Below are 16,516 nucleotides of genomic sequence, written 5' to 3'. Positions count from 1 at the left end.
ACTCATAAAAACTGCTGAGAGATATTTAAGATGAAAAGAAACTTAATTTCAACTACATATAAGAATATGGAAACAATCGTTCATTATAAGGTAAGTTGATTTTTCAATATTTTTACACCTATGTACTTTGTATTATCCCTGATACTCGATTAAACGATATACATATATCAAATTACCGTTATTAAAAATGGCATGGAGTGTATGTTAAATACTTTCAAAACCAAAAATATAAAAACACGTAATGGAAGGATTTTGTAAAAACTGCATATTTTCCGTATTTGGCACAGTTGTTGGAAGTCATAACCAGTATTGCCGTTATTGGTAGGTTCCTACCAAAATTAGTAGGTTTTTATTCTCTTGGTAGGTTGGTAGGCTGACCTCAATTTTTGGTAGGTTTTTCCTACATAAAAATTACTCAAAATTATTTCACTTCACGTCGGTTTGTGTGTTCGTTAAGAGTGCAGAATAAAATCATGGATGTCGAGGGACCAAAAACTCTTACAACGGGTGTCATTGCTTCCATTTTAAGGAAAAAGGGTGTAATTTCTGACATTGGCTGTAACTGGTACGAATGTTCCAACTTTCGTAAATTTTTTACAAGAATGGAAGCTTTTGTACGGGACTCGGTTTGTTTGTTCCATATAGACTGAAAAACGTCAGAACGGTTTTTCTCGAAATTTTCGCTTATTGTGTAGGTTGGTCTGGAAGGAAACATAGGGTACATAATATTTAGGTATCGGAAGGGGGACGGACCCTCCCCCCCATGGCAAAAACACAACCCAAAATCAAAAGTCGACCGATCGAGACAATATATGTATCTAATGAAAGGCATTGGAGAGTAGAATACGAATATGGTATTACAATTTGAGTCTAAGTACCCATAGGGCCGCCCCAACCCCAAACACCCCCCCCCCCCCCAAACAGACATATGGGACGTCCTTTTTAATATAGGGCTCAAATAAAAGGTATTCGGGAGAAGATTTCGAATCTGGCAAAGAAAATCAGATCGAAGTATTGGGGGTCACGCCACCCCTCAAAAACGCCATTAGACCTATTATACCCAATATGACAATATGATACTTGGCTGAACCGATTTTCTTAAAATGTTCATAGATTGTGTACGTTTGCCTGGAAGGCAACATAGCCTATATAAATTTAGATACCAGATGGAGGCGGACCCTCCCCCTTACCCCAAAAACGCCACCCATATCCGAAAATGGTTCGATCTATGGGCACAATAAAGGTATCAAATGAAAGGTATTGGAGACCAGAAAAGGAACATGGTATTAAATTTTGGGTCCAAGTACACAGCGGACCCCAACCCCAAAACTCCTCTAAACAGATATATTCGAAGTTCATGTCAATATGGAACCAAATGAAAAGTATTAGGCAGGAGATTACAATTATGGCATAAAACATTAAGTCCCAGTAATAGAAGAGAGCCCACCCCCAAATAATCCCGAATGGGCATATTAGCCGACCATGGCTATATGGGACTTAAATAAAAAGTATTTGGGAGTTGATTACGAATATGACATTAAAATTTGCTTTCAAGTCTAGGTGGCGCTTTTTCTCCTAAAGATACTTCGAATGGGTTATTTGACCCATTATGACAATATGGGACTCATTTGAGTGCTTTCCGATTCAAGTTTAAACTCAATGATAAGAGAGATTTTTTTATAGCCGAATCCGAACGGCGTCCCGCAGTGCGACATTTCTTTGGGGAAAATCTTTTAAATGGATATGCATGGCATTGTACTTCACAAATGTCGCCCACCACTGCTTTGTCCGATGTTCTCGCCAGGTTTCGAACGCGTTCAGCTTCGTAGGCTACAATGGCACGAATTCGATATCCGCATTCAGGACGAAGTGTTCCCACCCTAAAAATATATTAGAGAGTTAAAGAAGGCGCAGCGGATCGGGCCCGGCTAGTTTTCAATAAAGGCAAAATTTCTATGAAATTTTCTCTAAAGACAAAATTTCTATGAAATTTTCTCTAAAGACAAAATTTCTATGAAATTTTCTATAAAGACAAAATTTCTATGAAATTTTCCCTAAAGACAAAATTTCTATGAAATTTTCCCTAAAGACAAAATGTCTATGAAATTTTCTCTAAAGACAAAATGTCTATAAAATTTCAATGAAATTTTCTCTAAAGACAAAATTTCAATGAAATTTTCTCTAAAGACAAAATTTCAATGAAATTTTCTCTAAAGACAAAATTTCAATGAAATTTTCTCTAAAGACAAAATTTCAATGAAATTTTCTCTAAAGACAAAATTTCAATGAAATTTTCTCTAAAGACAAAATTTCAATGAAATTTTCTCTAAAGACAAAATTTCAATGAAATTTTCTCTAAAGACAAAATTTCAATGAAATTTTCTCTAAAGACAAAATTTCAATGAAATTTTCTCTAAAGACAAAATTTCAATGAAATTTTCTCTAAAGACAAAATTTCAATGAAATTTTCTCTAAAGACAAAATTTCAATGAAATTTTCTCTAAAGACAAAATTTCAATGAAATTTTCTCTAAAGACAAAATTTCAATGAAATTTTCTCTAAAGACAAAATTTCAATGAAATTTTCTCTAAGACAAAATTTTAATGAAATTTTCTCTAAAGACAAAATTTCAATGAAATTTTCTCTAAAGACAAAATTTCAATGAAATTTTCTCTAAAAACAAAATTGCAATGAAATTTTCTCTAAAGACAAAATTCCTATGAAATATTCTCTAAAGACAAAATTTCTATGAAATTTTCTCTAAAGACAAAATTTCTATGAAATTTTCTCTAAAGACAAAATTCCTATGAAATTTTCTCTAAAGACAAAATTCCTATGAAATTTTCTCTAAAGACAAAATTTCTATGAAATTTTCTCTAAAGATAAAATTTCTATGAAATTTTCTCTAAAGACAAAATTTCTATGAAATTGTCTCTAATAACGCCCGTCCAACCCTTTCAGTTATAGACAAATAATGTATTTAGCTCTTATTAATCCATTCAGAGTATTCTCTAGTAATGAGCTTCAATTTCTTAAAGCTCTGTTGATATCCTTCTTTTGCCTTCGACCCACCTCAATGTTGCATATATTTGTTTTCTACTCATTGTTCTCGTGGTATTTGTTCATTTACTGTCCTTATGGAATTTTTCTCTCTACATAAAGAAAGTGCCATGAAATCTGTTGCTACTGTTTTCATTTCACACATTCTTATGTAGGATCGCCCTTCTTCCTCGTTATGTACCCAGTTAGTCCAGTAGGAGATGGTATTGAATGCAGAATTATTCGCATTCTTGGGCTTGTCAATGACATTCACAATGCAAAGACATAACAGCGAGTATGGATTTCGCCATATACGACATTCTGGGCGAGTTTGGTTGTTTGTTTTTTTTTTCTTTTTTTGTATTCTTTAGGCAAAGTTTATTTAAATTTCCTATCAAAAGGCAAGGACTTGCTTATGGCAGGACAAAGAATTTTTTTGCTTATACGCTCGATGGGAATAAATTGGCATTTATTTTGCTTACTGTTGTTTTGTAGCTGACATCTTAAATCAAACCTAAATACCGCAAAATTTATGTCATCAATATTTCATGGCAACATTTGTATTGTGACTTAAATACATAAACCACCAGCATCAAAACAAATCGAGAAATTTACTCATATCCTAGAAAAAGAAATTTGTGGATGTTTTGTTTTTTGAGATGTGTCTTAAAGAGGGGTATCATAGAAATTTTGTCTTTAGAGAAATTCCCAAAAAATTTTGACTGTAGAGAAAATTTTATTAAATGTTCGCCCTAAGAAAAAATTTTAGAAAATTTTGCATATAGAGAAAATATAGAAAAATTTGCCTTCACCCAATTTCAGACAAAAATTGCGGCTTGCAAGTGTTCAAGAAGTCAAATTGGGAGATTTATATGGGAGCTATATCAGGTTATTGACCGATTTGGATCGCACTTGGCAAAGTTGTTGGAAACCATAACAGAACACAATGCAATGCCAAACTTCAGCCAAATCGGAAAATTGCGGCTTCCAGGGGCTCAAGAAGTCAAATCGGAAGATCGGTTTATGTGGAAGCTATATCCAAATCTGAACCCATATGGCCCATTTGCAATCCTGACCTACAACGATATTAGGTATCTGTGCAAACATTGGGGTCTGAGACGAATATTTCGAGATGTTACAAACGGAATGACTAGATTCAGTTTGATGGGATTCCATCCTAGTGGTGGGCATAACAATTTTCCCGTCATATAAGGTCTTGCCGAAAATCGGCAATTTTTTTATATGCAGTTCAAAAAATTATTTGCGATCTAGCTACGTCCGTCCGTCTGTCAGTTAAAAGCACATTAACTTTCGAAGGAGTAAAGCTAGGAGCTTGAAATTTTGCATAAAGACTTCTTATTAGTTCAGGTCGGTTGGGATTATAAATGGGCTATATCGGTCCATGTTTTGATATTGTTGCCATATTAACCGATCTACACTTCTTGAGTAAATAGAGCGAGCAATTCTTCTCCGATTTGGCTGAAATTTTACATGATGGGGTATGACGTCATGACTTTCAACAACTCTGCCAGGTATGGTTCAAATCGGTCCATAACCTAATATAGCTCCCATACAAACCGATCTCGGCCGCAATTTTTACCCGATTGGGCTGAATTTTTGCCAAGAAGTGTCTTGCCAAGTATGGTCTAAATTGGTTCATAACCTGATATTGCTCCCGTATAAACCGATCTCCCGATTATACTTCTTTCGCCTATAGAGGGTACAATTCGTATCCGATTTTGCTGCACAATGACTTTCACTTATGTCGCCCACACTCCAACCGAGTATAACCCCAAACGGGTTATAGACATGATTTAGACATGTCCGTCCGCCTCTCTGTTGAAATCACGCTACAATCTTTAAAAATAGTGGTATTGAGCTGAATTATTGCACAGATTCTTTTTTGTACATAAGCAGGTTAAGTTTGAAGATGGGCTATATCGGATTATATCTTGGTATAGCCCCCATATGGACCGATCCGCCGATTTAGGGTCTTAGGCCCATAAAAGCCACATTTATCAACAGATTTTGCTGAAATTTGGATCAGTGAGTTGTGTTAGACCCTTCGACATCCTTCGTCCATTTGGCTCAGATGGGTCCAGATTTGGATATAGCTGCCATATAGACCGATCCTCCGATTTAGGGTCTTAGGCTCATAAAACCCACATTTATTATCCGATTGGGTCCATAAAAGGCGCATTTATTGTCCGATGTCGCTGAAATTTGAGACAGTGAGTTTAGTTATGCTCTTCGATATTAATGTGCAACTTGGTGCAGATTTGGATATAGCTGCCATCGGTCCAGATTTGGATATAGTTGCCATGTAGACCGATATCTCGGATTATAAATGCGTCTTGGCCCCATAAAAGGCGCATTTATAATCCGATTTCGCTGAAATGTGACACATTGACTTATGTTAGGCTTTTCGACATCCGTCTCGTATATGGTCCAAATCGGAACATATATCGATATAACTGTTATGGGACATAAGGTATGAAATTTTCACCGAATTTTGATGAAAGGTGGTTTACATATATACCCGAGGTGGTGAAGTTCGGCCCGGCCGAACTTAACGCCTTTTTACTTGTTTGTTATAAAATCATAATGGCTTAGGAAATAAAAACAATTTGTATAGCCTCCACTATAGGATCGTGGTATACTAATTTCGTCATTCGGTCTGTAACTCCTTGAAATATTAAGTCGATCTAGCCATTTTCGTCCGCCTATCCGTCCGTCTGTCAGTTAAAAGTCCATTAAGTTTCGAAGGAGTAAAGCTAGGAGCTTGAAATTTTGCGCAAATACTTCTTATTAGTGTAGGTCGGTTAGGATTGCAAATGGGTCATATCGGTCCATGTTTTGTTATAGCTGCCATATAAACCGATCAGGGATCTTGACTTCTTGAGCCTCTAGAGGGGGCAATTTGGATTATAATTCGACTGAAATTTTGTACAACGTCTTCTTCTATGACCTTCAACATACGAATCAAATATGGGCTGAATTGGTCTATAGGCTGATACAGCTCCTATATAAACCAATCACCCTATTTTATTTATTGAGCCCCTAAAGGGTGCAATTCTTATTTGAATTGTCAGAAATATTACACAGTGACTTCTACTATAGTTTCAAGCATTTCAATTAAGGTTCGAATCGGACAATAACTTGATATTGCTCCAATAGCATTGCAGTTCCTTTCTTGTGTTCTTTGTTTATCCAAAAATAAGAGATATTGGGAAAAGGACTCGACAAGTATACAAATGAGTTATCGGTTTGTTTTACGCACTTATTCCGGAAGATATCCCCGAAGAGATCTTTGTCGGAAATTGTATGTCTTACACTCGCTGTCACTTCCGCATATATAATGCATAAGTGCTCCCGTAGTCCTATGTGTCCCTTAATGATACCGAAAGCCATACTGACCTTCGTCCTACTTGCCTTTAGTCTAAGCCTCGTCTTTTCTCGATCCGAATCCCTCCATATGGTTTTCTATGTCCTACCGACCATTTTACTGTAGCGTAGCTAGCTATATGCGCAGTCCGCCTTTAACGCGGATTGCGTCAACCCCGAAACGTTTCGCATTCACCAATTTTAATGATAGCTGTCCTCCATGGCCAATTCGTCTTCCCTTTCGTTGACTCTTACTCCACTGAGGGACGAGCGGTCCGGTAGCCGAGTTGGTAGCATAATCTGAGCATGCTGCCAACTCGGCTACTGGGCCTACCGGGTGGTCGTAGGTTCGATTTCCACCAAAGGCCTTGGTCTTTCGGAAAAAAGGTATCACAATGGACAAAAAATTGTCTATGTGAGTAAAAGACTGCAACTCTTACCTAGCCTAACCTTACCTACTACGCTGAGGCCGACACACAAACGCCGCGGTTTGTGCCATCCTCAGGCCGCAGCACATAACACCATATGCTGTACGAATTTTACGATAGTGTTCAAAATTAATTTGGCTAAAGTTTATTAGTATGTGTCCTTCATTCTGTATCTAAGCTTAGAGAACTTAAAACATTGTAGGCATCATTACAGTGTGGTTGGCTGTGGCTATTTTCTCATGCTGGAAAGGAATGGTGAAATGCTAGCGAGGGCTGATGAATTTTGGAGCTGGAACGTCGAAAGCAATATGTGCCGCTAGGAGCAGTGCCTTACACTTGACCTCAAGTGTGGTCTCTGCCAACCGTTCCGAAAACTCTTCCATTTCATTCATGCTTCCTATCTTTATCTTGACCATACCGGGATGGTATGACCTCCTATCTTCTATTCACTCTAAACTGTAGGTCTATGTGCTGGATACATAGAATAGTTTGCAATGTCCTAGTAGGCGTGAAGCTCAACACTCGAAAGACTCGAAAAGTCTAGCTTGCGTGAACCACTGTACAAAAAAGTAGAAAATAGTAAGGCGATGAAACCGGTATCGAACGACAGCTAGGGAAGTCTAGTTTCTTATACATATGCCCGCCCACATTTTCCAAATAATCGTCTAACTATCGATTTTTTAACAAAACTTGACAAAAAACTAAAAAAGTAAATTTTGGGTGACCCATGTGCGAAAACGGAAAATTGTAAGGTGATGAGATCGGTCCGAGATCATTCCCAAGTAATTTAGCTTGTGGGATATCAAAATCATTCGGTTAAGGAAACGTGGCGTTTCATACTGACCCACATTCATATTCCTCTGGCAGCATATATACCAGTGATAGTCAAACATACTCACACTTTTGCATACTACTGAGTATATGTACACAAGAAAATAATCCATGGGCTTGCAAATTTGTACAATTGTGTGGTCGTTACTGGAGGCCACCGTAGCGCAGAGATTAGCATGTCTCCTTATGACGCTGAATGCATGGGTTCGAATCCTGGCGAGAACATCAAAAATAATTTTCAGCGGAGGTCATCCCCTCCAAATGCTGGCGACATTTTTGAGGTACTTTGCCATGTAAAAACTCCCCAAGAGGTGCCACCACGCACGCCGTTCAAACTCGGCTATAAAAAGGAGATCCCTCATTATTGAGCTTAAAACTTTAATCAGACAGCACACAGTGATATGTGAGAAGTTTGCCCCTGTTCCTTAGTAGAATGTTCATGGGCAAAATTTGTATTTGTTTTGTGCTCGTCACTGGTATAGACACATTTTCACACACAACATTTTTTCCTTTTTGTTTTGACTGCGCAAAGAGATTCTGATTGCTCTATGGACAGCTCGGCCAAGTGCGGATGGTAAACTATATTTCCCATTACGCTGGAGAGCAGGTCAACTTAAAAACCTCTGTTACAAATTCTGAGGTGTTTTTACTCCCCATCCAGTTGTTGTGGGTATGTAAAACACTATAAGCCATTTCACAAATTTTGCAGATGATGGTCCAGAAATCACGATTCGAGAAGCGAGAGAAATGCTTTAACAACGTCACACATTTGCCTAACATTTTTAAAGGTCCAGAAAACACGATTCGAGAAACGAGTGAAATGCTTTAACAACATCACACATTTGCCTAACTTTTAAAACTTAATTGTTAAAAAATTACACCTATAAAAGCCACAATTTTTAGATGTCGCATTTATACACCTCCCAACTACTTCATCACTACGTTCTTGGGTTGTAATTTTTAAGGTTTTCTCTCATTGCACAGGTTCAACTAAATACTTGACATATCGACGAGACATTAAGTCGAGACAATGCTATGTCATCGAAGATGCTAAGCAACAACAGCTTCACGATGTCATTTCTCAGTTTGTCTGTTTGACTGCCCATCAATTGGTAATCTTTCTTGCATCATTTATGCAAGTGGGCAATACATTTATTTAGTATGGGGCACTACTTGAAAACCCGTATTTTTTGGGAAAATTTCTATCGTCCATTTTTTCTCAAAAGAATTGACGAGCAAACTACTGAAGCTAGGAAATGTGATTTCTGTGACTTTTTATAAACCGATATTGTGAAAATTATTTTTAATGTTATATTTATAACGGAAAGCACCATATTTGTCTAATATTGACAAAACTTCAAGGCCTCATGCTTATGTTACCCTAAAGTTTCTACAAATCACATATGTATTTTATAAGTGGTTTTTACCCTACAACAAAGGATACTAACTTTGTCATGCCAATTGCAACTCATCGAAATATTGGCCAGAGAGTCATCAGAGCATCTATATTCTTGATCGTCTTGACATTCTATGTCGAGACTCTCTGACGTAAGGACTCTAACTTTCGTGAAAATGAAGTTTGGCGCTTGAAATTTTGCACATATTCTTCTTATTATTGTAGGCCAGTTGAGATTGTAAATGGATCAACCCAGCGGATGCTTGGATATAGCCGGTCTTTAGAATTGACTACTTGAGTCTTTAGAGGGCACAATTATTATTCGAATTGGCTGAAATTTTGCAGGAATATATTGTAACGGCTTCCAATATCCATGCGTTTGAAGCAGAGATTTTTAACTTGGAATTTTGTAATCATTTCCAACAGCCATGACAATACTGGTCCATATCGGTCCAAAACTTAAAATAGCTCCCATATAAAATATTTGAATCAGTAATTCAAAGAACTTTGGAAGGGCAACGTAGCGCAGAGGTTAGCTTGTCCGCCAATGACGCTGAACGCTTGGATGCGAATCCTGACGTGAACCTGAGAAAAATGTTTCGGCTGTGGTTATCCTCTCCTAATGCTGGTGACATTTGTGAGGTACTATGCCATGTAAGAACTTCTACCAAAGAGGTGTCGGCACGACGTTCGTACTTGGCCATAAAAAGCAGGCCCCTTTTCATTGGGCTTAAACTTGAATCCGACATCACTCAAGCATATGTGAGAAGTTTGCCTCTCTTCCTTAATGGCATTTTCATGGGTAAGTCTGCAATTCAAAGAACTTGTCAAATGCTATCTTTGAGGCAGGGTATGTTAGATTCGAACTGGCCTAACCAAATACTCTTCTACTTGTTAATTTTATGTTTCTACATCTGGCTAAGATTTCCCCTTAACAAATGAATTCATACAATACGCGCAATTTTAAGCCACTCTCTGCCCTCAATGGTTGTCAACCATCATTTATCCATCAATTGAATTTTGACAGAATTTGATTTTGACTAACATGTTCATTTGACACTTTTGACCATATTTGTACAAATCACATATGCAACGGAATATTAAATAGAGAATGAGCTGAAACGTTAGTAGACGACATGGGAAAAAAGGCAAAGACAACGGGGAACATGCGGAGGCTTCTAATGAAAACGCAATTTCCATGGGATAGAAAGGAACACGCGGAGAAGTAAGAAACCGAAATCAATGAGCTTGATCCAGGGCTTACCATTACATACTTTGCACTAAAAAAAAGGCTGGAAGCGCTTCCAACCAGAAGAAGGCTACTACCTAGTGCCCCATCTTGCCGCTATTTTCCTTGTGTGACCAGGACATGCATATACTCTAAAAGAATGCCAGAAGGCAATGGTGGTTTTTATACCCAAGCCTAACAAGGAAAGTTATGCAACCCCAAAAGCCTACAGACCTATAAGTCTTACATCCTTTCTATTCAAAACCATTGAATGTTATGTGAATGGTAAGCTTTAAGTGGGAGTCTGCCATCCGACTCACTTAGACGTTTTCCTCCCTTATGATACCACAGGAACAGAAGAAGGAAGATGCCTTCTAGTTCCTACCGTTGAACCATCCAGATCGCTTTAAAAAGCCCAACAACTTGCGAATGTTAACATCCGCTTAATCAGACGGATTCTCAAAGAAATGAGAACCTAAAGTGGAACTCCTTCTGACTGCTAGTGCGGGACACACACAAAGAAGTAGTTCTGTAGTCTCTTCTTCTTCGATGTCCTCACAGCTTCTGCAAAAGTCGTTGCTGGCAACCTTCAGTCTGTCAGCATGTTTACCGATTGGACAGTGATCTTTCATGACGGACAAAATGACTGAGACGTCTGTTCTAGCCAATGACAGTAAAACGGTAGACGTCTTCAAGTCTAGATTAGGTCACAGAGTTTTGAAATGCTCACAGCTCCCTTTTTGTGACCCTCTATCATTCATTGTCCTTCGGGCCTGATCCTGAAAACTTAGCCTACATGTCGCTAGAGGCATACCCACAGATTCCAGTTCCCCTGGATTATGTAAGCTAGTTCTCAGTCGCGCAAGCGCGTCCACTTTACAATTCCCTGGGATATCTCTGTGACTCGGCACCCAGAACAGGTGAAATTTGAACTTTTCAGCCATCTCGTTAAGAAATCTGCGACATTCGAGGGCAGTTTTTGTGTTCTCCAGGGATTTAATGGCTGCCTGGCTGTCTGAGAAGATATTTATGTCAATCATTGTTACGACATTATGTTTTAGCCATTCAACTCCTTCCTTAATTGCAAGGATCTCCGCTTGATACACACCGCAGTGGTCCGGCAACCTTTTCGATATGGCCAGTTGTAGATATTTAGAGTCACCCCAAAGCCCACCTGGTCTTCTAGTTTGGAAGTATATGTAAATTCTATTGCCAGGTAACTCGAAGTTCCAATCGGTTCTATCAGGAATAGTGGTACAGTACTTTTTATCAAAAGGCGGTTCAGGTAGGGTGTAATCCACACTGCCTGGAACATCGGATATTGTTTCAAGGATAACAAAGTGTCCGTAGCCGCCACACGACCAATGAGAAGCTCCCTTAGTCTTACGACATTGGTCGCAGCAATTTGTCCAGATGCATAAGATGTAGCATTTAATTCAGTGCATCAGATGGTGTCGTCGTCAGTGTGGCTGTGATACACAAACAAGCCATACTTTGGATGATGGTGAGTAATGTAAAGTAAAATTGTGCCGGCCGTGCCGAATCTTATCTACCCTCTTCCATAGATCGCATTTATTTATTTATTTTTTTCATGATTTATCTTACTAGGTATATTGGCAATAAATATTGGGTTGCCCAAAAAGTAATTGCGGATTTTTTAAAAGAAAGTAAATGCATTTTTAATGAAACTTAAAATGAACTTTAATCAAATATACTTTTTTTGCACTTTTTTTCTAAAGCAAGCTAAAAGTAACAGCTAATAACTGACAGAAGAAAGAATGCAATTACAGAGTCACAAGCTGTGAAAAAATTTGTCAACGCCGACTATATGAAAAATCCGCAATTACTTTTTGGGCAACCCAATAGATATGAATTGCTTTCCGTAGTTGCTCAAAAAGTCAAATCTAGAAATTGGTTATATGGGAGCTATTTCAGGTTCTGGACCGATTCTGACTATACTTGGCACGAATGTTGGCCATCGTGAAGTCAATGTTCAAAATTCCAAACAAATCAAGTAAGAATTACGCATTCTAGGGACTCAACAAGTACAACCGCGAGATCGGTTTATAAGGGAGCTATATTTGGAAGTCAAATCGAGAAATTGGTTACATGGAAGCTATTTTAGGTTATGGACCGATTCTGACTATACTTGGCAAGAATATTGGAGGTCATAGTTCAAGTCAATCAGGTAAGAATTGCGAGATCGGTTTGTATGGAAGCTGGATCAAGTTATAGGTCCACTCCGACCATACTTGATGAGAATGTTGGAGGTCAAAGTAGAAGTCATTGTGAGAAATTTCAGCCAATTCGGATAAGAACTGCCCAATCTAAGGTTTCAAGAAGTACATTCGGGGGGTAGGTTTATATGGGGCCTATATAAGATAATTAACCGATTCAGATCATACTTAGCACGAATGTTGGAGGCCATAGTGGAAGTCAATGTGCATATACTGCATATGGTTCCAGATCAATATTTCTAAGTGTTACAAACGGTATGACTAAAATGTCATACCGGGATTGGGATTATAAATGGGACAAATCGGTCCATGTTTTGATAAAGCTGCCAAATAAACCTATCTTGGGTCTTGACTACTTGAGTTCCTAGAGGCCGCAATTCTAATACGATTTGGCTGAAGTTTTGCACTTGGTATTTTGGTCTCATTTTCACCAATTGTGCTAAGTATGGTTCAAATCGGTTCAAACCCCGATATAGCTGCCATATAAACCGGTCTGCCGATTTGCCTGAAATTTTGAATGAGTTATTTTACTATGACTTCTAACAGCCATGGCAAGTGCGGTTCATATAAGATTCGGTCTGGCCGAACTTAGCACGCTTTTATTTGTTTTTTTTTATACCCTACACCATAGCATGAGGGTGTACTAATTTCGTCATTCTATTTGTAACACCTCGAAATATGCGCCTGAGACCCCATAAAGTATATATATTCTTGATTGTGATGTCATTTTAAGTTGATATAGCCATTTCCGTCCGTCTGTCCGTCCGTCCATCTGTCTGTCGAAAGCATGCTAACTTTCGAAGGAGTAAAGCTAGCCGCTTGAAATTTTGCACAAATACTTTTTCTTAGTGTAGGTCGGTTGTGATTGAAAATGGGCCAAATCGGTCCATGTTTTTTTGATAGGTGCCATATACACCGATCTTGGGTGTTGACTTCTTGAGCTTCTAGAGGGCGGAATTCTTATCCCATTTGGCTGAAGTTTTGCACATGGTATTTTGGGATTACTTCCACCAATTGCTCTAAATATAGTTCAAATCAATTCATAACTTGATATAGCTGACATATAAACCGGTCTCCCGATTAGACTTTAACTTCTAGTATGGTCTAAATAGGTTCATAACCTCATAGCTGCCATATAAACCGATCTCCCAATTTGACTCTCTGAGTCACTGAAGGGGCGCAATTTTTACTCGATTGGCCTGAAATTTTGTAGTTGGTATTTTTTTTATGATTTCTAACAGCCATGGTTCATATCGGTCAATAACTTGATATAGCTCATGTATATTTGAAAAAGTTATTCAAATAACTTGACAAATTCGTTCCATGGTGGAGGGTTTATAAAATTCGGCCAGGCCAATGTTAGAACGTTTTCACAGTCTAAACTTCTTGGATTTCAATAAAGAACATAAAGCTTATAATTTTCATTGGTATCATTGAGGTATATTTATTTCGTTCCATTTTCGTTACAAGCGAGCACGTCTAAGACGTCTGTGGCTACGACGACCTCCGCGACGTCCACCACGTCGTCTGCTTCGGATGCGTCTTTGGCGACGGCGCATACGACGGCGTCTGCGCATGCGCTTACGTTTCTTGGCCATGCGCCTACGTCTCCGGGCTTTGCGTTGCTTACGTGATTTGCGCGATTTGCGTGATTTGCGCTTCTTCATGCCTTTTCTGCGGCCACCGCGTCTGGAAACACGTCTCTTGCCTTTTTTGGAACCACGTCTCCTTCTTAGTCGTCGCTTTTGTTTTCTAAGGCGACGACGTCTCCTCTTGACTTTGCTAACACGCTTCTTGCGCTTGCCACCGCCTCGTTTCTTTTGACGGCGAAGATGACGGCGCCTGCGTCTACGTCTGCGCATTTGACGTCTGCGTCTGCGACGCTTCAGTTTTCTGCGACGTCTAGATGAAGGGCGACTAGCACGAACCGAACCATGGGATGCTTCTTTCACATCGTTGTTATCGCCCACAAGATCCAAGGATCTCTCTTCTTCGACTTCGCCATCGTCTTCTTCGTCAAGCTCCAGGTCATGCTGGTCCTCGGGATCTTCCTTGGCATTCAGATGGATTTCCTTGAGGACGACTGTATTATCATCGCCTTCATCACCTTCACTACCTCGGGCAGTGGTTGGAGGTGGTGGTGGTGGAGGTGGTGGTGGCGGTGGAGGTGGTGGCGGTGGTGGTGGCGGCGGTGGTGGTGGCGGTGGTGGAGGTGGTGGTGGTGGCGGTGGTGGTGGCGGAGGTGGTGGCGGCGGTGGTGGTGGTGGAGGTGGTGGTGGGGGAGGTGGTGGCGGTGGTGGAGGTGGTGGTCCCGGTGGACCTGGTGGACCAGGTGGTGGTCCCGGTGGTCCTGGTGGACCTGGTGGTGGTCCCGGTGGTGGTGGAGGTGGTGGTGGCGGTGGTGGTGGTGGTGGTGGAGGAGGTGGTGGCGGCGGTGGTGGTGGTGGCAATAAAGTTGTCGTCGTCGTTGGAGTCTTTAGCAAATGTAATTTGGTCAAGATTTCTGCAGAACGTCCTTGTCCTTGTCCTTGTTGCGGGTGCTTTCCGTACAGCCTATACGGCATGGGCTTATGAAGTTGCTTGTCATCCTTGGCCTCTGCAAGAACAAAAGTTTTAATGTTTTATTCCGACGTTGAGGGACAATTCCCATTTTCTTTTCTTTAACTCACCTGTCAACTGCAAAGTAACAGCTGTACCAAGCAGCAACACGAGTAACCAACTCTTGAAATTCATTTCGCCTCTTTCAGCGAAATGCTGTTCAATTGTTGGGTTTTTCTTCTATATCCTTTGGCTTTGTGGGCCCTTATCCAATAGCTTTCCTTATCGTTGTTCTAAAGTTAGAAGACGATAGGAGAATGATGATTTGATACCTTTCTCCGGGCGCTTTATATACCAAATTGCCAAAAAAAGAAATTAGAAAGCCCCAACTATTATGTGACCCTTATGATATGTCAAAGTTCCCATGCCACCAACAAAAGCGAATGCTTCTTACTACATGCTAATTCTCATTCAAGCCCTTGCCGATGGTTTGCCCAAAAACTGTCGCTGATTGCAAATGAGCCATTTATATTTTAAAAATTCTTCATCTTCTTGTTGTAATGTAAATTTACAGAAGCGGTATCGTCTCACTCCAGCGATGTGTAAGCACAGCCTCTCGCTCCAAATTGTGGTTACTTCCATATTGGGTTTGGGTGGGTCACTCGGTCGCTCATTCAGACGGTCACTAACCCTCGGCGGCATTTTGGTATTTACAGATCTTCTAAGCCTACTTGGCTTTGGCTATCTCGATCGATATTTAAATTAATTTATTTATATCTGCGACGTTAGTTACACGTGACCTAGAATTTCAACAGAAAGCCAAATTATAGGCAATTCGCACAAATATTATGCCCCATCATAATTTATGTAGGTAGGCTCTTAATTTAGTTTATAAAATTTATGGGGAAGTAAAAGTTGAGGTGAAAAACACTCATAATCAAATTTTTGAGAATCGTTTTTGAAGTGCAGTGCACTTGTTCCTACTATTGTCAAATATTCCCGAAGGAGAGGTTAAACGATTTAAATTTCCAGCCAAACCATCACCATAGGGGGAAGTGTATGTTAATTTTATCATTACCTTAGCATCAAAGTTTGTCGTAATATTCTGAGACTATTTAGCGATATTTTCCCAATCTGTTTTTGTTTTCAGAAATTCGTCTAGGCTGCTGACACATGACAGAACTTTTTTTGCACGTAGTTCGGGGAGCGTTAAATTGAACAAGTAAAAGCGCATCAAGTTCGGCCGAGACGAATCTTATATACCCTTCACCATGGATTGCAAGTCCAATAAAAGAATTTTTCAAATAAGAAGATGAGTCTTGACATGTCCCGGCTGTTAGAAGACCAGGTTCAAAATTTTAGCCAAATCGGTAGGTTATCTAAGGATTAAAGAAGTCAAATCGGGAAATAAGTTCATATGGCAGCTATAACAAAA

The 16,516-nt window shown here is 39.4% G+C and overlaps 1 protein-coding gene across 1 annotated transcript; it reads right to left on the bottom strand.

Annotated features, from left to right (window-relative positions):
• Nucleotides 1-14,006: 14,006 nt before the first annotated feature.
• On the bottom strand, nt 14,007-15,276 carry LOC106092559 (uncharacterized). The gene is made up of 3 exons (XM_013259438.1): nt 15,213-15,276; nt 14,974-15,139; nt 14,007-14,655 (listed from the first exon to the last, which is right to left on the bottom strand). Exons 1-3 carry the CDS (start codon nt 15,274-15,276, stop codon nt 14,007-14,009), a joined length of 879 nt encoding a protein of 292 aa, XP_013114892.1.
• Nucleotides 15,277-16,516: the final 1,240 nt, after the last annotated feature.

Source organism: Stomoxys calcitrans, chromosome 4, assembly GCF_963082655.1.
Source record: "Stomoxys calcitrans chromosome 4, idStoCalc2.1, whole genome shotgun sequence".
Taxonomy (NCBI): Eukaryota; Metazoa; Arthropoda; class Insecta; order Diptera; family Muscidae; genus Stomoxys; species Stomoxys calcitrans.
Note: the sequence above shows the minus strand (reverse complement) of the source record. Positions and strands in the feature narration are given on the sequence as shown.

Bases quoted from the DNA above. Each gene is read 5' to 3' on its own strand.
- LOC106092559 (XM_013259438.1), bottom strand. From the start codon at position 15,276: ATGAATTTCAAGAGTTGGTTACTCGTGTTGCTGCTTGGTACAGCTGTT. The intron at 15,140-15,212 runs GTGAGTTAAAGA...TTGTTCTTGCAG, and splicing joins TGTTACTTTGCAGTTGACAG to AGGCCAAGGATGACAAGCAA. The intron at 14,656-14,973 runs GCCACCACCTCC...TGCCCGAGGTAG, and splicing joins TTGCCACCACCACCACCGCC to TGAAGGTGATGAAGGCGATG.